This window comes from Ranitomeya imitator, chromosome 4 (assembly GCF_032444005.1).
Source record: "Ranitomeya imitator isolate aRanImi1 chromosome 4, aRanImi1.pri, whole genome shotgun sequence".
Taxonomy (NCBI): domain Eukaryota; kingdom Metazoa; phylum Chordata; class Amphibia; order Anura; family Dendrobatidae; genus Ranitomeya; species Ranitomeya imitator.
This window is the reverse complement of record NC_091285.1, coordinates 353,577,000-353,600,708: the sequence shown is the minus strand read 5'-3', so window position 1 is coordinate 353,600,708 and position 23,709 is coordinate 353,577,000. Positions and strand designations below refer to the sequence as shown.

General features: G+C 43.3%; 1 protein-coding gene across 22 annotated transcripts in view; it reads right to left on the bottom strand.

Annotated features, from left to right (window-relative positions):
• LOC138676110 (mucin-19) overlaps window positions 1–23,709 on the bottom strand; it is a 769,116-nt gene that overhangs the window by 503,348 nt on the left and 242,059 nt on the right. For all 22 annotated transcript variants that reach the window (XM_069765013.1, XM_069765031.1, XM_069765021.1 and 19 more), the window contains 2 exons: window positions 6,558–6,687; window positions 3,661–3,799 (listed from right to left, as the gene is read on the bottom strand). In XM_069765013.1, coding sequence (XP_069621114.1) covers window positions 3,661–3,799; window positions 6,558–6,687 — 269 coding nt within the window. The remainder of the gene's footprint in view (window positions 1–3,660; window positions 3,800–6,557; window positions 6,688–23,709) is intronic.

The window sequence follows — 23,709 nt, the reverse complement described above, 5'->3', positions numbered from 1 at the left end:
ATCCCCAAGACTTGCAGGACAAATCTCTGTATCTCACAAATCCTCTACTGTGTCTGCCTGTTGATATGCGATGTGCTGACGTTGGAAATCCACTTTACACATGTTGCAGCGACTGTAGCTGCAGTGAGGATCTTTGGTGTATTATGTCCTTTTGCATAGCTTGAGCCATCGCAGTCCGGATGTGGTGCAAATCACGCTTGCGGAGTGGGTACAGATGAAGGACCTTTGCACCCTTCTGCACAGTTTTGAAATGGCTACTAAGATGGTTAGCACTGATGAAGCCATCAACAGCATTACTATCCCAGTGTGGAAGGGATAACAATATCTGAAAGTTCCAGGCTGTTGTCGCATCAGCGGGTGCCATGGGAGAGTGAATTACAGCGATCAAGGGGGGGTCATGGTACCAGTCAAACTGTTAGTGAAGGTGCAGAAGAGATGATGGGTGTGCAATAGTCAGGAGAGGAAGAGGATAATGATCCCCTCTCTGTTGTCTGTGGTTAGTGGAAGAGAATGTACAGTCATGGCCAAATGTTTTGAGAATGACACCAAAATTATATTTTCACATGATCTGCTGCCCTCTGGTTTTTATTAGTGTTTGTCTGATGTTTATATCACATACAGAAATATAATTGCAATCATATTATGAGTACCAATAGGTTATATTGACAGTTAGAATGAGTTAATGCAGCAAGTCAATATTTGCAGTGTTGACCCTTCTTCTTCAAGACCTCTGCAATTCTCCCTGGCATGCTCTCAATCAACTTCTGGACCAAATCCTGACTGATAGCAGTCCATTCTTGCATAATCAATGCTTGCATTTTGCCAGAATTTGTTGGTTTTTGTTTGTCCACCCGTCTCTTGATGATTGACCACAAGTTCTCAATGGGATTAAGATCTGGGGAGTTTCCAGGCCATGGACCCAAAATCTCTATCTTTTGTTCCATGAGCCATTTAGTTATCACCTTTGCTTTATGGCAAGGTGCTCCATCATGCTGGAAAAGGCATTGTTGGGCACCAAACTGCTTTTGGACGGTTGGGAGAAGTTGCTCTTGGAGGACATTCTGGTACCATTCTTTATTCATGGCTGTGTTTTTAGGCAAGACTGTGAGTGAGCCGATTCCCTTGGCTGAGAAGCAACCCCACACATGAATGGTTTCAGGATGCTTTACAGTTGGCATGAGACAAGACTGGTGGTAGCGCTCACCTCTTCTTCTCCGAATAAGCTGTTTTCCAGATGTCCCAAACAATCGAAAAGGGGATTCATCAGAGAAAATGACTTTGCCCCAGTCCTCAGCAGTCCACTCCCTGTACCTTTTGCAGAATATCAGTCGGTCCCTGATGTTTTTTCTGGAGAGAAGTGGCTTCTTTGCTGCCCTCCTTGAAACCAGGCCTTGCTCAAAGAGTCTCCGCCTCACAGTGCGTGCAGAAGCACTCACACCAGCCTGCTGCCATTCCTGAGCAAGCTCGGCACTGCTGGTAGTCCGATACCGCAGCTGAAACAGTTTTAAGATACGGTCCTGGCGCTTGATGGTCTTTCTTGGGCGCCCTGGAGCCTTTTTGACAACAATGGAAGCTCTCTCCTTGAAGTTCTTGATGATGCGATAGATTGTTGACTGAGGTGCAATCTTTGTAGCTGCGATACACTTCCCTGTTAGGCTATTTTTGTGCAGTGCAATGATGGCTGCATGTGTTTCTTTAGAGATAACCATGGTTAACTGAAGAGAAACAATGATACCAAGCGCCAGCCTTCTTTTAAAGTGTCCAGTGATGTCATTCTTACTTAATCATGACTGATTGATCGCCAGCCCTGTCCTCATCAACACCCACACCTGTGTTAATGGATCAATCACTAAAACGATGTTAGCTGCTCCTTTTAAGGCAGGACTGCAATGATGTTGAAATATGTTTTGGGGGTTAAAGTTCATTTTCTGACTTTGCAAGTACAGTAATTGCTGTTAAGCTGATCACTCTGACATTCAGCAGTATATGCAAATTGCCATTAGAAAAAATGAAGCAGTAGACTTTGGAAAAATTAATATTTGTCTCATTCTCAAAATTTTTGTCCATGACTGTAGGAAGCAAGCTTGAGTGTTATCCCACCATCAAGACATCATGGACTTGGATCTCATGGAAGCATCCCACACGAGCGCCTTCTTGCTGCACTATCTGCAACATGATGCCCATATTGTTAGTATTAGAAGGATTAGAAGTAGTGCTGACTACTGGATTGCCATTCTTTTAGATTGACGGTACAAGAGTAAATTTTGTTTTTCCCCAAGACAGCAGTCAGGCACACAGCGAAATCGCAGTTATAGACTTCCAACCCTTGGAATGTCAAGTCGTCAAAGCAAAAACATTAGAAGCAGCAGTGTAAGTGGCATAAGCAATTTCTGTGAATCGTTTCACACATTTTTAAGACCAGCACGTTCAAAAGCAGAACAGAGTACAAGTCTGACGCATTGTGAACGACTGGAAAGTATAGCGCAGGAGTATCTCGAACTCAATATCATTGCCATCAGGGGGAATTTGAACCCTTTTGCATTTTGGTCTTCAAATATGTCAGTGGCCTGAACTCGTCTGTCACGCCTTGGAGGTTTTTTGGTCGCCGCGACGCTGCATTAAAATGCAATAACGCGTGATCATAAGATTGTATCTGCACTAAAATAGTATAATTAAAAACATCAGCTCGGCACACAAGAAATGAGCCCTCACCCAACCCGAGAGCATGAAAAATGGTGATGCTATAGGTATCGGAAAATTGTGCTTTTTTGTTTTTTAACAAAGTTTAGAATTTTTTTTCACCACTTAGATAAAAAAAAACCTAGACATGTTTGGTGTCTATGAACTCATAATGACCTGGAGAATCATAATTGCTGGTCAGCTTTAGCATTTAGTGAACCTTGTAAAGAGGCCAAACAAAAAACAAGTGTGGGATTGTACTTTATTTTGCAATTTCACCTCACTTGGAATTTTTTTCCAGTTTTCTAGTACATAACATGGTAAAACCAATGGTGTCGTTCAAAAGAACAATTTGTCCCACAAAAAACAAGTCCTCACATGGCCATATTGACAGAAAAATAAAAAGTTATGGCTCTGAGAAGAAGGGGAGCAAAAAATGGAAGCGCAAAACCGAAAAAAGCTCCGGGGAGTAAGAGGTTAAAGAGTTTTTAAAATGGGGTCTCGTTTGTGGTTTTTGTGACATATATGCACCTCAAAGTCACTTCAAACGTGAAATAGTCCATAAAAATACAGGTTTTATATTTCAATTAAAAAATATGCGGTGTTATTTATCAACTATTTTGTGTGGTATGACTATCTAATTTATGGACGTAACAGTCAAAATTTGAAAATGTTGAATTTTTCAAAATTCTCATCAAGTTTTAGAAATTGTAATACCGTAAATAAAAACAAATCATATCAATCTAAAATTACTACTATCATGAAGTACAATGTGAAATGAAAAAAAAAAAATCTCAGAACGGCAGTGATATGTTGAAGCATTCCAGAATTAATACCAAAAAAAGTGTATAGGTAAAAACAGACTTAGACAGTAAGGGATTAGTAAAAAAAAATGTGTTACATATTGAAGAAAAAAACATGCATAATACATTAATGAATTCATAAACCCAGCATGAAACCTGAGATCATCAATGTACTTACATGTGATACGATATATTCACAGTTGCCAAAAAGATTGTATTTCTTGCCATCATAGGTTGTGACATATAGACCTTCTTCAATTTTGCAGGTTCCAGGACATTTTTCATCTGAACATTTCCATTCTCCAGCTACACATTGACTGTCAAATAGATATAACTTAAAATACCGATTTAACTAACTGCTTCAGTATACAGTATGTGTTTGACAACATTAATATAAAAAAACTATAATGAAACAGAAATCTTACCAAATATACATAAAAGCAATAGTTTTAAATGATTATATATGTTTTTCCATAATACTAAGATTGCATAATACTGGGTTATGAAGTGAAAACCATTACCTGTTTGTAGTGTAAGTAATATAGTGATTGAGGAACTGTTCATGACAACCTACTGTTTTAAGACGACAGCTCACATCTCTGTTAAAGGGAATCTGTCACCTACTTTTTCGTACATAAGCTGCGGCCACCACCATTGGGGGCTTATCTACAGCATTCTGTATATGGGGGAATAGTGTGAGGGAACAGTATGTGGGGAACTGTGAGGTGACAGCATGACGTGAAAAATAAATGTTTGGGAGCAATATAGTGGAGAAAAGTGTAAAAACACATTATGGGGAAGAAAAGTATGTGGGAATAGTGAGCCAGGGGAGTAGTGAAAGGGGACAGTATGGGGAGAAAAGCATGAGGGGAAATATGGGAAGAAACGTGTGAGAAGACAGTATGGGGGAAATGTGAAGGTAGAGTATGGGGGAATATTGTGAGGGGACAGTATTGGAGAATAATGTGAGGGTACAGTATGGTTGGAAGTGAGAGGGCAATATGGGGGAAAGCATGAGGGAATAGTGTGGGGGGAGAAGTGTAGAGGACCAGAGTATAGAGATTGGATAGTGGGAGGGCAGGATAGAGAGTAGGCAGTGTCGAGGGACAGTGTGAGCGCACTGCAGAAAGAGGACGGCATGCAGAAATGCAGAAGGAGGTGTCTGGGTAGAAGGCACAGAATAGGGAAAATGTTACCTATAAGGTAATGAATGTAAATGTTTATTTGTGATACAATGACTATGCAAGTACTTATCAGTACTGTCATTCCTGTGTGACCCACCATCTGATGTTGGTTGTTAACAACAACTCCCAGTTTCAACATTACCTTAATATTGTTGAGGACATACTGGGAGCTGTAAGCTCATGCAATACAATTAAAATGACAATTGATCACTGTAATAAGCTTGGAGATGCATTCATTCACTAATGATAGTTCTTGTGCTACATTTACAGTATGTACTGATAGGGGGTTTTGGTGATGTATTTACATACTTTCAATGCTTCTGTTGATGTATTTATGTACTGTCGGTGATTGTGATGCTGTATTACCATAATGTTGGTGGTTCTAGTGTTGTGTTCATGAACTGAATGGGATTCTGATGATGGATTCATGTACTAATTGTATGTCTAGTAATGTATTCATGTATTGACATGGGGCAGCATGGTGGCGCAGTGCTGGAGTCCTGGGTTCAAGCCCCACTAAGGACAACACCTGCAAGGAGTTTGTATGTTCTCTCCGTGTTTGCGTGGGTTTCCTCCGGGTACTCTGGTTTCCTCCCACATTCCAAAGACATACTGATAGGGAATTTAGATTGTGAGCCCCATCGGGGACAGCAACAATAATGTGTGCAACCTGTAAAGCGCTGCGGAATATGTTAGGCTACGTTCACACTAGCATTATGCTAGTTAGCGGCGACGCATGCGTCATGCGCCCCTATATTTAACATGGGGGACGCATGCGTTTTTTTTTGTTGCGTTGTGCGACGCATGCGTCTTTTTTGCCGCGAGCGTCGGACCAAGAAAACGCAACAAGTTGCATTTTTCTTGCGTCCAAATTTCGGCAAAAAACGACACATGCGTCGCAAAACGCAGCGTTTTTGCGTGCGTTTTGGTGCGTTTTTGCATGCGTTGTGCGTTGCGTCGCCGACGCAGCGGCGCACAACGCTAGTGTGAACGTTACCTTAGCGCTATATAAAAATAAAGATTATTATTATTGATGGTGCTTCTGGTGATGTATTCCAGTACTGTAGGTGATTGCTTTTCTGTACTCTAGGTGGTTCTGGTGATGTATTTCTGTTCTAATGGTGGTTCCAGTGATGTATTTATGTACTGATGGAGATCTAGTGATGTATTTCTGTACTGTTGGTTGTTTTGGCGATGTATTTCTGTACTAATGGTGGTACTAATTATGTATTTTCATACTGTTAGCGGTTATGGTGATGTATACATATACAGTTAATGATTGTAATCCAGTACACAGGAAGCAATTAATAACTTATCACATAATGTTATACATCGCTATGTTAGTAAAGCATTGTACGGTCTGAAAACTTAAGGATTATTACATCTGATTTAGTCACGTAAGCCCTACAGATAATCCATGGCCATTAATGGGCCATTTCCCGATCACTTTCGTCAGATTAAACTGATAACCAGTCGAAGTATGTCATTTACATCTGAAGGAAGCAAGACTGATGTGGCCCATTAGTAGTTGTTGATTGGCTGCAGAGTTCATGTGACATAACAATGTTCAGTGAGCTCTGTGGGACATGGTGCTGATGTTGCTGGAACGTGATGGGGCATTGGAGGACAGTATATATTTTATTCTACGTGGGAGAATACAGTAATTGAGAAGGGGTTGCCCAGTAGTAGACAACCCCTTTATGTAATATATAGGAAGGAACAGAATTTTTTCCTGCATGCAGGAAAACCTAGATTTGCCTCGCTACAAGGCTTGCCATGAATTTCGCGTAAACCACAAATATTAGAAAACAATACATCAATATGTCAATATCAAACATTTTGAAAAAAATGTGTTATATATGTACAAAAATGATATGTTTTACATACTAACCATTTAGAATTGCATGTGCTTTCACGTGATGATCCAGGTTGATAAAATATCCCACCATAAGAGCAGGGGCAATCATTAATATCTACACATTGATTACTTGGTCCTATTCCAATGTCATTGAGCACCAGATCTAACAGATAAAAATATAAATAATAATTAACAGATTATATATAATAATCATTATGAGGAATATACAGGGTGGTCCATTTATATTGATACACCTAAATAAAATGGGAATGGTTGGAGATATCAACTTTCTGTTTGTGGCACATTAGTATATGGGAGGGGGAAAACTTTTCAAGATGGGTGGTGACCATGGCGGCCATTTTGAACACGCAAGAACTTAATTCAGATCAACAGACATAGAATAGATGACCTGAATTAAAACAGATTATAAAGGCTTGGATTAAAATTCAATAATTTGGAGCAAATGGTCTATTTAGATGAGTCGATAATCAGCAATAGTGTTGAGCGATACCGTCCGATATTTGAAAGTATCAGTATCGGATGGTATCGGCCGATATCCGAAAAATATCGGATATCGCCGATACCGATATCCAATACCAATACAAGTCAATGGGACACAAATATCGGAAGGTATTCTGTAATGGATCCCAGGGTCTGAAGGTGAGGAAACTCTCCTTCAGGCCCTGGGATCCATATTCATGTGTAAAATAAAGAATAAAAATAAAAAATATTGATATACTTACCCTCTGACGCGCCCTGGTCGTCACCGCTGAAACCGCCTTGCTTTCGTTCCGAAGAATGAGCGCGTAAAGGGCCTTCGATGACGTCGCGGCTTGTGATTTGTCGCTGAGCGGTCATGTCATCGAAGGCCCTTTACGCGCTCATTCTTCGGAACGAAAGCAAGGTGGTTGCAGCGGTGACGACCAGGGCGCGTCAGAGGGTAAGTATATCAATATTTTTTATTTTTATTTTTTATTTTACACATGAATATGGATCCCAGGGCCTGAAGGAGAGTTTCCTCTCCTTCAGACCCTGGGATCCATTACAGGATACCTTCCGATATTTGTGTCCCATTGACTTGTATTGGTATCGGAAATCGGTATCGGCGATATCCGATATTTTTCGGATATCGGCCGATACCATCCGATACCGATACTTTCAAATATTGGACGGTATCGCTCAACACTACTTGACAGAGAGACAGTGCATGATCAGCAAGTCTCTTTGTCAGTGCAGAGTTGACAATTTCTGTAGCATGGAGAGGCTGCTGCATATCCATGCTATAGAAGCGATCAGCCTGCAAAAAATGATTGCCTCATAGTGGGACAAAGTAAAAAGTTATAAGAAAGTACAAAAAAAAGTAAAATAATTGTAAAAATATTTCAAAACAAAAATAATAAAAAAAATCAATATGTATTCTATCTCTAAATAAATATTTGAATGAAAAAAAAAAATATAAACAATAAAAGTATACGTTTCATATCGCCGGGTCCATAACGACCCGACCTATTAAACTGTCCCACTAGTTAACCCCTTTAGCGAACACCATAAAAAAAGGCAAAAAACAATGCTTTATCATCATACCGCCAAACAAAAAGTGGATTAACATGTGATCAAAAAGATGGATATAAATAAACATGGTCCACTGAAAGCATCATCTTGTCCTGCAAAAAACAAACCGCCAAACAGTTCCATCAGCAGAAAAATAAAAAAAGTTGTTATTGTATAAAAGCACCAAAACATAAAAAAAAAATAAATGAGGTATCGCTGTAATTGTACTGATCCAAAGAATAAAACTGCCTTAACAATTTTACCACACATGGAACGGCATAAACCCCTCTCAAAGACATTCATGAATTGCTACTTTTTGTTCAACCTGCCTCCCAAAAATAAGAATAGAAAGCGAAAAAAAATGTCATGTGTCCCCGAAAATGGTACCACAAGAAATTTCAACTTGTCCCGTGAAAAACAACACCTCAAATGACTCTGAGGGCCAAAATATGGAAAAATTATGTCTCTCAAAATGTGGTGTTGCAAAAACTATTTTTTGCAATAAAAAGCTTCTTGTAGTGTGTGACAGCAGCCAAACATAAAAAATCGCTATAAGGTCCTGATTTTTCCGTTACTGGAGATGTCAGTGTGTGTACTACTTGCAGCATACATGTGGCATGCCTGTGCCACATCAGTAGCACACGGATGGGTGCCAGGGAAGAAGCATTATAGTAAGCGCTGTTCCCTGGTGCCGGGTGCTGAGCATGGCTCTCATCAATCTTCCCTACTCTGCCATCGATCAGCGTGAGCAGAGGAGAATGATGAGAGTTATATTTAAGTGATAAAAGAGACAGCAGGCGGTGGCTGATGGGACTATTACTCCCATCAGCCTACCCCTGCTGCTGCTAATAAGAGTGACAGCAAGAGCGGCTGATAGAGGTATTCATCAGCCGCCGCCTGCTCTATAAATAAATGAAAAAAACGGGGTGGGTTCCCCTGTATTTTCTAAAACTAGCCAGGTAAAACTCACAGCTGGGGACTGCAACCCTCAGATGTCAGCTTCAGCAAGGTTGCTTATCAAGAATAGAGGGGTCTCCACGCTGTTTTTTTTTTATTCTTTAAATAAAGAATTTTAAAAAATGGTGTGGGGTGTCCCCCATTTTTGACAACCAGCCTTGCTAAAGCTCAGAGCTGGCGGCTGCTATTCTCAGGCTGGTAAGGGGACATGGATATTGACCCCCCAGCCTAAAAATAGTAGCCCGCAGCTGCACAGAAAAGGCAAATCTATTGGATGCGCCAATTCTTGCGCTTTGACAGGCTCTTCCCACTTGCCCTGTAGCGGTGGCAAGTTGGGTTCATATTTGTGGTGTTGATGTCACCTTTGTATTGTCAGGTGACATCAAGCCCACGGCTTAGTAATGGAGAAGTGTCTATAGGAAACCTATCCTTTACTACTTTATAGTTCTATGGTAAACAAAGATACAGCCAGAATAAAGTATTTTATTAGAAATAAAACAAAACACACTTTTCCATTTTTATTTAAAAATGACAAACACAGTTAAACTCATCTAACGCCTATTCCACCGAAGCCCTCATTCTCCTGTATTAAAACAAAAATAAAAACAACCATATCCCTCACCTGTCAGTCGTTCTGTCCCACGCCGTAATCCATGTCTGGGGGATAACTAGTTTTCAACCTGGACTGTGCCAAGATGCGACCGTCCAGCCTGAGAACAACTGGTGAATGAGCTGCTGCAAATGCAGCATCAATGACAGGTGGTGACGGTCATCGAGGTTACTGCTGGTCACTGAGGCTCAATTCCAGCCATGTTGAACTACGGTAAGATCCGGTGAGATCCCCACTAGCTCATGGTGCTCCAATCTCTATTCCAGCCAATTTTGCCTTGAAAAAATCAAGTCGAGATCTGCCATGCACTCAAACAGTGGTTTACTCGCACATATTGGGTATTAGCATACTTAGGACAAATTGCACAACAGCTTTTGGGGTCCAATTTCTCCTGTTACCCTTGGGAAAATAAAAAAAATTGGATTTGAAGTAAATGTTTTATGAAAAAAGTTAAATGTTCATTTTTTTTAACATTCCAAAAAATTCCTGTGAAGAATCTGAAGGGTTAATAAACTTCTTGAATGTGGTTTTGAGCACCTTGAGGGGTGCAGTTTTTAGAATGGTATCACTTTTGGATATCTTCTATCATATAGAACCCTCAAAGTGACTTCAAATTTGAAATGGTGTAAAAATGAGAAATCATTGTTCAACTTTTAACCCTTATAACGTCCTAACTAAAAACATTTTTTGTTCCAATATTGTGCTGATGTAAGGTATAAATGTGGAAAAGTCTTTTGTGTGACATATCTCTGTGATTTAAGGGCATGAAAATTCAAAATTGGAAAATTATGAAATTTTCTACATTTTCACCAAATTTCTGCTTTTTTCAGAAATAAACACAAGTTATAGCAAATAAATTTTACCATTATCATTAAGTACAATATGTCACGATAAAATAATCTCAGAATCATTGAGATCCATTGAAGCGTTCCAGAGTTATTACTTCATAAAGAGACAGTGGTCAGAATTGTAAAAATTTGCCCGGTCATTGACGTGCAAACCACCCTCGGGAGTAAAGGGATTAAAATGTAAAAGATGAAAATATGTATTTTTTTTGGCCTAAAATGCAAATCAGAGCAAATTTCTACAGTGCAGTAGATAAGCCCTGAAAGGCGGTGGCAGTAACTTGTATCGGCCAAACCTTGTGACAGGTTCCCTTTAACCCCTTTCTGACCTTGGACGGGATAGTACGTCCAAGGTCAGATCCCCTGCTTTGATGCAGGGCTCCGCGGTGAGCCCACACCAAAGCCGGGACATGTCAGCTGTTTTGAACAGCTGACATGTGCCCGTAATAGGCGCGGGCAGAATCGTGATCTGCCCGCACATATTAACTAGTTAAATGCTGCTGTCAAACGCAGACAGCGGCATTTAACTACCGCTTTCGGCCGGGCGGCCGGAAATGACATCATCGCCGACCCCCGTCACATGATCGGGGGTCGGTGATGCGTCTCCATTGTAACCATAGAGGTCCTTGAGACCTCTATGGTTACTGATCGCCGGTGGCTGTGAGTGCCACCCTGTGGTCGGCGCTCACAGCACACCTGCATTTCTGCTACATAGCAGCGATCAGCAGATCGCTGCTATGTAGCAGAGCCGATCGCGTTGTGCCTGCTTCTAGCCTCCCATGGAGGCTATTGAAGCATGGCAAAAGTTAAAAAAAAAAGTTGAAAACAATGTTAAAAAAATAAATAAAATATAAAAGTTTAAATCACCCCCCTTTCGCCCCAATCAAAATAAATCAATAAAAAAAATCAAATCTACACATATTTGGCATCACTGCGTTCAGAATCGCCCGATCTATCAATTAAAAAAAGCATTAACCTGATTGCTAAACAGCGTAGTGGGAAAAAAATTCGAAACACCAGAATTACGTTTTTTTGGTCGCCGCAACATTGCATTAAAATGCAATAACGGGCGATCAAAAGAACGTATCTGCACCAAAATGCTATCATTAAAAACTTCATCTCGGCACGCAAAAAATAAGCCCTCAACCGACCCCAGATCACGAAAAATGGAGACGCTACGAGTATCGGAAAATGGTGCAATTTTTTTTTTTTTTTAGCAAAGTTTGGAATTTTTTTTCACCACTTAGATAAAAAATAACCTAGTCATGTTAGGTGTCTACGAACTCGTACTGATCTGGAGAATCATAATGTCAAGTCAGTTTTAGCATTTAGTGAACCTAGCAAAAGAGCCAAACAAAAAACAAGTGTGGGACTGCACTTTTTTTGCAATTTCACCGCACTTGGAATTTTTTTCCCGTTTTCTAGTACACGACATGCTAAAGCCAATGATGTCGTTCAAAAGTACAACTCGTCCCGCAGAAAAGAAAAAAAGCCCTCACATGGCCAAATTGATGGAAAAATAAAAAAGTTATGGCTCTGGGAAGGAGGGGAGTGAAAGACGAACACGGAAAAACTAAAAATCCCACGGTCATGAAGGGGTTAATGATATGCTCGTGCCCCAGGACGGGCATGGAGGGGTGGTCTTTATGTGGTGGTCTCATTAGGTATTCATAATGCAGGCTGCTTATAGGTCACTGAGGTCTTTTCCTGAGGTGTACAACAAAAAAAACTATTTTATAATAGCACCTGCCGTGCCTGCACAGTAGCTGCTATTGGGGTACATAGCTGTGATCCGCTGCTATTGCACAGGTGCTGGCAGTGTCATCTTGCTAGAGAAGAAAAAAAAATTTCTCCTCCGAGATGGCGCCGCCCGCGCCTGAGCAGTAGCTGCTCTCAGCGATAGCCGAGCAGTGCTACTGTGCAGATGTGTACAGCGCCATCTTGGAGGAAGAATTGTTTTTCTCTAGCAAGATGGCGCCACTGGTGCCCGCACAATAGCAGCTATCGGATCACAGCTATGTACACCTATAGCTACTACTGTGCAGGTGGGGCAGGTGGCATTTTAAAATAGTTTTTTTGTTATATACCTCAGGAAAAGCTCAACCACATGTAATAACTACACAGTAAACATGCGATCGATAATGCTGCAGCACAGGTGCCACGGCTAGCACCTGCCGCAGAAGGTTTTTTCTTTTTCTTCAGTATGTCCAGGTATTCACTATGCAAACTAGGGGCAGGTCACTGGGGGATCAGTGACCTGTCAGCAATCTGCATTATGTGGCACGAGCATATCATTACCTAAAAACTGAAAATAAAGATTAAAAAACAACCACAGGATGGATTTCATCAATTAAACCTCTCTTTAGGTTACTGTGCACAATCCTGCTGACAGGTTCCTTTTAAGAAACAGGTTTTGTACAATTGTTTAAAACATGAAAAATTGCTGCTACGCTTTTAACCCCTCTAACAATCTAACAATGTAAAATGACATTGCAAAAATGATGCAGATGTAAAGTAGACGTATGGGAAATTTTATTTATTAGTTATTTTGTACAGCAAGACTAACTGGTTGAAGAATATTAGGATTGAAAGTTTGAAAATTGTGACTTTTTTACATTTTCACCAAATTGCAATATTTCCACAAATAACGCAAAAATGTTGGCCAAAATTTGCAAATAATATGAAGTACAATGTGTCACAAAAAACAGTCTCAGAATCAGTGGGATAAGTTGAAAAGTTCCATAGTTTTAACCACAAAAAGACACTGGTCAGATTTCTAAAATTTGGCATGGTCACTAAGGGTATGTTTCCACGTTCCATAAAGGCAGCGCTTTGGACGCAGCAGATACCCGCTCTGTCCAAAGCGCTGCCAGTTTTTCTACACGTGGTGATTCTGTATGTGCTCATTGAACACATGTGGAAATACTGCATCCTATACATAGACTGTGTAATTTATCTTTCGGAGACTTAGCATCTCCGCAAGATAAATAGACATGCTGCAGTCTAGAAATATGCGCCACATGTGCACGTACGCAGGTCTGCCACCTGCGTCTTTGTACGCATAGTAGAGATGAGATTTCATAAAATCCCCTCCACTATGCTGTTACATCTGGCCTCTGCGGATTGGACGCTGCAGCTGTATGCAGCATCCAATCCCCAGCAAATATTGACCATGGAACCATACCCTAAGGGGTTGAAGGAAAAAAATAACCACAAAAATAAAAATGCTAACATGGGTAATAAATACCATTTTTTTCCAATTAAATTACACTAATTATTTTAAAATATTTACCTATTCTTGATCAGGATATATCACTCCACAAAATATTGCAATATGGCAATAAAAGTGTTTAAAAAAGGTCGATGTCTATTGAAATCAGTCAGTCTCCTAGCTACTTTTCAATGTTGCCAAATCTAACAACAACTTCTTGTCATTACATGAATTTTGTCAAATTTGGTGGCAGCAAGTTCTTTGTCACTTTCCAAATAAAACAAATACTTTTCCACAGCAGAGTCAGAAAAATAATGTGATCCTTCATAAATTGTGGGACTACACATGCAGTTTATATTAAGGAATACACCCCTTGCAGACTCAGATAAAACGAAAAATTAAATCAAATATTGCTAAATATATAGCTGATGTGTATAAATAAAAGAAAACTGCAAAAATATGAGGAACTTCCAAGAATTTTGGGGATAAACATAATGGCTAAACATATTTTGGGTGTTTAAGAGGCTAGTAAGCCCAAACTGGGGTGGTGACTAGCATAAAGTCCTGCTTAATTTGGAAGCATTGTAGCTAGTGATGAGCAAATATACTCAGGCCCAGGCTAATTTAGTAACCGCTGTGTGAGAACCTTGTTTTTGCATTGCAGCGCTGCTCACAGCTGTCTGCAAGGTCTCTGTGTGTGTGAGTGCAGCTCACTCTGTAGTCAGTTCTGCAGCCACAGCCGGTTGTAGACAGCTCAGTGTGCATCACTGCCTCATACTGTTCCATTGTCCCTTTTTTCAATTAGTGCTGCCTGCTGCACATTTTGTCCGGATTTATCCTATTAGTGGGTTTCCATCCGTATCCTGCTAGATTGTGGAAAAACACTATATAGGAGTACATAGAGGAGCTTTTTTAGGCCTTGCAGTGCCGTTCAGGGCTGTCTGCAAGGTCTCTGTGTTTCTTCAGATCACGCTGTAGTCTGTTTTGCGCAAAAAACAAAAAGTTATTAAAGTTCACCAAACACTCCACTTTACAGTTGTGTAGGCCACATTAGCTCATATTAAAGTCTAGTCCACACTTTATAAAATTAGTGTTTCTTATACCTGTTAGCAGCTGTTCAGGAATAAGCACACTAAGCCCTTAGTACTTTCTGCCTATCTTTATCAGTCTACCAAGATAAAGAAGGCAGGGAGTAAGGCACGTGGGCGTGGAGCAGGGAGAGGATGTGGGGATTCTGTGCCTGCTGCGGGAACCAGTGACTCATCATCCCCCAGTTTTAGCAGTCCTTCATGCGCAGCTTTGTAGGAGCTTGCCGTACCCCGCTGCTACAGGACGAACAAATTGAAGCCGTTGTCAGATGGATGGCAGCTAACGCATTGACTTCAATTAGTGCCACATCCTCTCAGGCACAGAGAACTGATGAGCACCCATCTGTCTCTTCACCACCTGCCAAATTGCCCAGGCAGTCAGAGAGCCCAGTACAGGAGCCATCTCTACTTCTGTTCTCTGAATCTCTTGGCTTGGAAAGAGGGGGCCAGCCAAGCAGCATTCTAGAATCTGAAGAGCTAGTATGCAGTGATGCGCAACAGCTTTGTCTCTCCGAATCTGAAGAGGCGGGTGGGCCAGTGCCTACGGTCACCACACCTCAGTACGCATCTGATGATGAGACTCAGGTGCCACTTTCTGGTGCATACTGTGCTGCCGAGACTACCCAGGAGAAGCAGTTGGTGGAAGAAGGTAGTGTAGATGATGAGGTCCTTGACCCATCATGGTGTGAGGTACAGGAAGGTGGTGGGAGGAGCTCTGAGGAAGAGATTCCTTGAACGGCCCAAAGAGGGAGAGGGAGGGGGAAGACTGCATTGCCTGTAGCCTCCACTTCGGCAACCATTAACCATTAGGAGCATGCCTCTTCCAAAAACCAAAACGGGCACTCCCAAGAGTTGCAGTCACTGGTCTTTTTTTGACACAGTTGCAGATGACATTTGCATTGTCAAATGCAAGCTGTGTCATCAGAAAGTCAAAAGAGGGAAAAGTGTCAGCAACCTCAATACCACAAATATGTGGAAACATGTGCGGACCAAACACGTGGTGGAGTTACAAAAACACACTGAAGACCTAGGCCAACCTACAGCGGCACCTACCACCTCTTCAGCTCGTATTGTAGCCTCTTCCTCCAGCTTACACACAGCTGGTTCGGCTTCCACACAGGATCGCCATGGAAGAACCTCTTGCACTGTTGTACAGAGACCCAGCGTAATTCCACCCACAGCACCACGTTCCCAGTCATCCTCACACTCCCAGCCCAGTCTACAGCCATCGGTAGCACAGGCATGGGAGAAAAAGTGGCCATTCTTGGCAAACCACCCCGAGCACAGGCTCTGAATGCTGGCATTGCAAAAATACTGTCCCTTGAAATGCTGTAATTCAGGCTGGTGGAGACTGACACCTTCCGTAACTTGATGGCATTGGCAGTCCCACAATACAACATGCCCAGCCGCTTTTATTTCAGCAGGCAAGCCGTCCCTGCCCTGCAAAAGCATGTGGAGGGAAACATTAAATATGCGCTACTAAACGCCGTCAGTAGCAAGTTCCACCTCACCACCGATGCGTGGACCAGTCACCATGGACAGGGACGATAACTTTCACTCACTGCCCATTGGGTCAATGTTGTTGAGCTGGGTACAGATCTTCAGAGTGGCGCTGTACGTGTTCTGCCAACTCCAAGGATTGCAGGAATCCAGTCTGTACACATTGACTCCTCCTCAAACTCCAGTTCCTCTGAATTATCGCTGCAGGAGCCGTCACAGTCCACCTCCACATGGACGCGTGAACGCTTACCTGTTACGACCGATATGAGCACAGCCGTGGCCAAACGTCAACTGGCCATATTGAAATTAATTTCTTTGGGGAATCAAAGCCACACAGCGTAGGAGCTGTGGAATGCCATCAAGCAGGAGAGCGACGTGTGGTTTGTGCCAGCAAATCTCCAGCCAGGCATGGTAGTGTGTGACAATGGCCAAAATCTGGTGGCAACTCCGGGCCTAGGCAACCTCACTCACATCCCATGTCTGGCACATGTGCTCAACTTGGTCATCCAGAGTTTTTTGAGGGACTATCCGGATCTTGATCCACTGCTGCACAAGGTCTGCCTAGAGTGTGCTCACTTGTGGCGTTTCAGCATGGCAAGATCGCACATTGCAGCTCTGCAGCGCCGATTCTACCTTCTGTAACATCACATCATATGTGACCTACCCACCAGGTGGAATTCAACATTACATATGTTAGAGTGGTTGTATGAGCAGCAGCCAGCAGTAATGGAGTACCAGCTGCATCAGGCGCAAAAAAGTCACACTGCGCGCCGTTCAGACTTCACAACCACTGATTGGGCCACTATGCAGGACATCTGCCAGGTTTTGCGTGCCTTCGATGATTCCACGCGGATGGCGAGTGCAGATGATGCACTAGTCAGCATGACTATCCCCCTTATCTGCCTGCTTGAAAGAACACTGCAAGCACTTATCCTCGGATAACGTTGACCGCCTTACTTTTCTGAAAATGAACAAGGCCTGGATCTCGCAGGAATTTGCCACTCCTCTTCCAGTTTAAATAACTGGTTGGCAACAGTATCCAGGTCTCCTGTTGTGTTTATGTTTCTGCCACCTGAACTGTAATCCCCGGGCTCCAACACCGCCAGTTGCTGCTCAGAAGTGCCGTCTGCACAGTCAAGAGCTAGAAAAAGAAACAAAGCACTACCGTAAAGCCCGCACACTACACCAAAAATAGCAATATATCAAACTTTATTGGGTACATAAACACAGCAAAAAAACATAAAACATAAGTAAAAACAAGACAGCACCCCACTCATGGACCCCCTACAGATAAAACATCCATATAGTGCATAAAAAGTGGAAAATCACAATCAGTATATAGTATAATGATACAAGCATAAATAGACAACAACAGTAATATATCCCACTATGCATATATCAGAAGATGCAAGTACACCTGTAATAACAAGTAGGCAGGATCCTCTATAGCAATCATAAGATATATGGTCGGTCAAATGGCCAGTATGAATCCAGATGGGACAGAAAAGAATAGAGGACCGTCCCACATCCGGAATAACCCAGGCTAAATAGTAGATACATAAAGTGCCATAGTCCATATAAGAACAAATATCAAGGCTAGCACAAATGAATGGGTGTGAATCACAACCCCATCATATGTGCAGAGAAAACAGCCCAAAGCCCGAAGTCCGAGCCATAATGAAGACCAAGACTCGACCAGGATGAAGAGGAAGATACCCACCAAAGGGGGCCCCAGATAGAACTAGGAGCGGGGTGCGACCCAACACGTATCGCCGTAACCCGTACGGCTTCGTCAGGGGAAGGCGAGTGCAGATGATGCACTAGTCAGCATGACCATCCCCCTTATCTGCCTGCTTGAAAGAACACTGCAAGCGCTTATCCTCCGATAACGTTGGCCGCCTTACTTTTCTGAAAATGAACAAGACCTGGATCTCGCAGGAATTTGCCACTCCTCTTCCAGATTAAATAACTGGTTGGCAACAGTATCCAGGTCTCCTGTTGTGTTCATGTTTCTACCACCTGAACTGTAATCGCCGGGCTCCAACACCGCCAGTTGCTGCTCAGAAGTGCCGTCTGCACAGTCAACACATGACCCAGTGGTATCGGGTTTCAGTAACGTCAGCTGATCCCCAGCTGTGTATCTGGCAATTGCTCCTGCTCCATCCACGCTCACACTACAACTGATATTAAACTAGCTCAAGTTAGGCCTCGGCTTATACCCTGATTGACCCTGGGCTCCAAAACTGCCAGTTGCTGCTCAGAAGTGCCATCTGCACAGTCAACACTTGCTGCCATGTTATTGGATTTCAGTAACGTCAGCTGCTCCCCTGCTGTGTATCCGGCAATTTGTCCTGCTGCCTCCACGCTCACAATACAACAGATATTAAACTGCCTCGAGTGTAGGCCTCAGCCTACATTCTGTTTCTCCTGGATTCCCTGAGCTCCAACACCACCAGTTGTTGCTCGGAAGTGCGGTCTGCACAGAGAAAAACACTAGCTCCTGTGTTAGTGGGGTTCAGTAATGTCAGCTGCTCCCCTGCTGTGTATCTGGCAATTTGTCCTGCTACCTCCACGCTCACACTACAACAGATATTAAACTGTCTCGAGTGTAGGCCTCAGCCTACACTCTGTTTCTTCTGTAATCCCTGGGCCCCAACACCACCTTTTGGTGCTTGGAAGTGCCATCTGCACAGAGAAAAACAGTAGCTCCTGTGTTAGTGGGGTTCAGTAACATCAGCTGCTCCACTGCTGTGTATCCGGCAATTTGTCCTGCTACCTCCACGCTCACACTACAACAGATATTAAACTGCCTCGAGTGTAGGCCTCAGCCTGCACTCTGTTTCTCCTGGATTTCCTGGGCTCCAACACTGCCAGTTGTTGCTCAGAAGTGCGGTCTGCACAGAGAAAAACACTAGCTCCTGTGTTAGTGGGGTTCAGTAATGTCAGCTGCTCCCCTGCTGTGTATCCGGCAATTAGTCCTGCTACCTCCATGCTCACACTACAACAGATATTAAACTGCCTCAAGTGTAGGCCTCAGCCTACACTCTGTTTCTCCTGTAATCCCTGGGCTTCAACACCACCAGTTGCTGCCTGGAAGTGCTGTCTGCACAGTCAACAGTTGCTCCTCTGTTATTGGGGTTCAGTAATGCCAGCTGCTCCCCTGCTGTGTGTGCGGCAAATTCTCCACTCAGTTTCTAGCATTGACCCTGGGCTCCAACATCGCCTGTTGCTGCTCAAAAGTTTCTTTGGCACGGGTACTCCCTCCTGCCCAGCCTGGTTCCAGCACGCCGGCTGTTTCCGGGTAGTGTCAAGGTCACTTTGCCTCCAATACATTGTCGTATCGGGTTGCGGTCGGGTTAGCCAACTCTATGGTGCCTGCAGTTTAGGTGCTTCCTATGTGGGCTGCGGGAACTGGCAAACAAGCCTGGTTCCGTGGTGCCGATAGGACAAGCTCCCCCTGTAGGACTGTGGGTTTTCGGTAACTACGGCCGGGTCGCGGCCTAGCAATTTTTTTTCCTGTGGACCTTCTGCTGCCTTTCTGAGCTCCAGCACCATTAGCTGGTTCTTTGGAAGACAATCTTGAATAGGTCCCCCTGCTTCCAGCACCGTCAGCTAGTTCCAGGCAGAGCCTTTGGCTTAGGTGCCTCCTTCTGGGTATCTGAGTTCCACCAACGTCTGGTCGTCCTTGGTAGTGCTTTCTGGCACGGGTACCTCCTGCTTAGTAACCGGGTTCCAGTACCGTCAGCTGGTCCTCGGTAGTTCCATTGGCTCTTGTACCTTCTGCTACCCATCCGGGTTCCAGTACAGTCAGCTGGTTCTCGGCAGTGTCTTTGCGCATGTAAATTCTGCTCCCCATCCTGGTTCCAGTACCATCAGCTGGTTCCAGGCAGAGCCTTTGGCTTAGGTGCCTCCTTCTGGGTATCCGAGTTCCACTAACGTCTGGTGGTCCTTGGTAGTGCTTTCAGGCACGGGTACCTCCTGCTTAGAAACCGGGTTCCAGTACCATCAGCTGGTCCTCGGTAGTTCCATTGGCTCTTGTATCTTCTGCTACCCATCCGGGTTCCACTACCGTCAGCTGGTCCTCGGCAGTGTCTTTGGCTCTTGTACCTTCTGCTCCCCATCCTGGCTCCAGTACAGTCAGCTGGTTCCAGGCAGAGCCTTTGGCTTAGGTGCCTCCTTCTGGGTATCTGAGTTCCACCAACGTCTGGTGGTCCTTGGTAGTGCTTTCTGGCACGGGTACCTTCTGCTTAGTAACCGGGTTCCAGTACCATCAGCTGGTCCTCGGTAGTTCCATTGGCTCTTGTAGCTTTGGGCAGCCATCCGGGTTCCAGTACCATCAGCTGGTTCTTGGCAGTTCCTCAGCATTCTTGTACCTAGGGTTGAGCGAAACGGGTCGAACATTTTCAAAAGTCGCCGACTTTTGGCTAAGTCGGGGTTTCATGAAACCCGATCCGACCCCTGTGCGGGGTCGGCCATGCGGTACGCGACTTTCGCGCCAAAGTCGCGTTTCAATGACGCGAAAAGCGCCATTTCTCAGCCAATGAAGGTAAACGCAGAGTGTGGGCAGCGTGATGACATAGGTCCTGGTCCCCACCATCTTAGAGAAGGGCATTGCAGTGATTGGCTTGCTGTCTGCAACGTCACAGGGGCTATAAAGAGGCGTTCCCGCCGACCGCCATCTTACTGCTGCTGATCTGAGCTTAGGGAGAGGTTGCTGCCGCTTTGTCAGAAGCAGGGATAGCGTTAGGCAGGGTCCATTAACCACAAAACCGCTTGTGCTGCAGCGATTTGCACTGTCCAACACCACCCTCGGTGTGCAGGGACAGTGGAAGTTTTTTTTTTTTTTTTTTCCCCTCAGCGCTGTAGCTCATTGGGCTGCCCTAGAAGGCTCCCTGATAGCTGCATTGCTGTGTGTACGCCGCTGTGCAAACCAACTGCTTTTTTCAAAGCACAAATCCTCTTGTTCCTTCCTTTCTGCACAGCTATCTTTTTTGTTTGTCCACACTTTTTATTTCATTTGTGCATCAGTCCACTCCTTATTGCTGCCTGCCATACCTGGCTGAGATTACTGCAGGCAGGGAGATAGTAGCTGCCTGCCATACCTGGCTGAGATTACTGCAGGCAGGGAGATAGTAATTGTAGGACATTCCCTGTTTTTTTTTTTTTTTTTTTTTTTGGTGGGAGATTAAGATTGGCAATTTGGCATTTCTGCTAGAGTGCCATCCCTGTGTGTGCCATCTCTCTCACATAGTGGGCCATAGAAAGCCTTTTCATTTTTCTGTATTTTTTTTTGTGGGGTGTATAAATTCTCCCTGATAAAAATACAGTGGGAGATTAATATTGGCCTTTGGGCTTGTGTGCCAGTCCTGAGTGTGCCATCTCTCTCACAAATAGTGGGCCATAGAAAGCCTATTTTTTTTTTTTTGGGTTTTATAAATTCTCCCTGAAAAAAAGGGAGATTAATATTGGCCTCTGGGCTTCTGTGCCAGTCCTGAGCGTGCCATCTGTGCCAGTCCTGAGCGTCCCATCTCTCTCACAAATAGTGGGCCATAGAAAGCCTATTTAATTTTTTTTTTGGTTTTATAAATTTTCCCTGAAAAAAGGGAGATTAATATTGGCCTCTGGGCTTGTGTGCCAGTTGTGAGCGTGCCATCTGTGCCAGTCCTGAGCGTGCCATCTCTCTCACAAATAGTGGGCCATAGAAAGCCTATTTAATTTTTTTTTTGGTTTTATAAATTTTCCCTGAAAAAAGGGGGATTAATATTGGCCTCTGGGCTTGTGTGCCAGTTGTGAGCGTGCCATCTGTGCCAGTCCTGAGCGTGCCATCTCTCTCACAAATAGTGGGCCATAGAAAGCCTATTTAAATATTTTTTTGGTTTTATAAATTCTCCCAGAAAAAAAGGGAGATTAATATTGGCCTCTGGGCTTCTGTGCCAGTCCTGAGCGTGCCATCTGTGCCAGTCCTGAGCGTCCCATCTCTCTCACAAATAGTGGGCCATAGAAAGCCTATTTAATTTTTTTTTTGGTTTTATAAATTTTCCCTGAAAAAAGGGAGATTAATATTGGCCTCTGGGCTTGTGTGCCAGTTGTGAGCGTGCCATCTGTGCCAGTCCTGAGCGTGCCATCTCTCTCACAAATAGTGGGCCATAGAAAGCCTATTTAAATTTTTTTTTGGTTTTATAAATTTTCCCTGAAAAAAGGGAGATTAATATTGGCCTCTGGGCTTGTGTGCCAGTTGTGAGCGTGCCATCTGTGCCAGTCCTGAGCGTGCCATCTCTCTCACAAATAGTGGGCCATAGAAAGCCTATTTAAATACTTTTTTGGTTTTATAAATTCTCCCAGAAAAAAAGGGAGATTAATATTGGCCTCTGGGCTTCTGTGCCAGTCCTGAGCGTGCCATCTGTGCCAGTCCTGAGCGTCCCATCTCTCTCACAAATAGTGGGCCATAGAAAGCCTATTTAATTTTTTTTTTGGTTTTATAAATTTTCCCTGAAAAAAGGGAGATTAATATTGGCCTCTGGGCTTGTGTGCCAGTTGTGAGCGTGCCATCTGTGCCAGTCCTGAGCGTGCCATCTCTCTCACAAATAGTGGGCCATAGAAAGCCTATTTAATTTTTTTTTTGGTTTTATAAATTTTCCCTGAAAAAAGGGAGATTAATATTGGCCTCTGGGCTTGTGTGCCAGTTGTGAGCGTGCCATCTGTGCCAGTCCTGAGCGTGCCATCTCTCTCACAAATAGTGGGCCATAGAAAGCCTATTTAAATATTTTTTTGGTTTTATAAATTCTCCCAGAAAAAAAGGGAGATTAATATTGGCCTCTGGGCTTCTGTGCCAGTCCTGAGTGTGCCATCTGTGCCAGTCCTGAGCGTCCCATCTCTCTCACAAATAGTGGGCCATAGAAAGCCTATTTTTTTTTTGGGGGGGGTTTTAGAAATTCTCCCTGGAAAAAAAAAGGGAGATTAATATTGCCCTTTGGGCTTGTGTGCCAGTACTAAGCGTTCCATCTCTCTCTCTCTCTCTTAGTCAGTGGGCCATAGAACGCCTATTTTTGGTTTTATTTGTTTTCTAAATTCTCCCTGAAAAAATCATTTTATTTTATTTGGTTTCTAAATTCTTCCTGATAAAATCATATTTTTTTTATTATTTTTTTTTCTAAAGTCTCCCTGAAAAAAAAAAAAAAAAAAAAAAAACAGTGGGAGATTAATATTGGCCTTTCTGCTTGTGTGCCAGTCTTGACTCCTGGGTGTGCCATCTCTCTCTCTCTCTCTCTCTCTCTCTCTCTCTCTCTCTCTCTCTCTCTCTCTCTCTCTCTCTCCAATTGTGGTCCATAGAAAGCCTATATTTTTTTTCCTTGATTTGGGTTCCAAAATCTACCAGAGAAAATAACTCCATCAATCATTGGTAGAAAAATATTGGCCTCTGGGC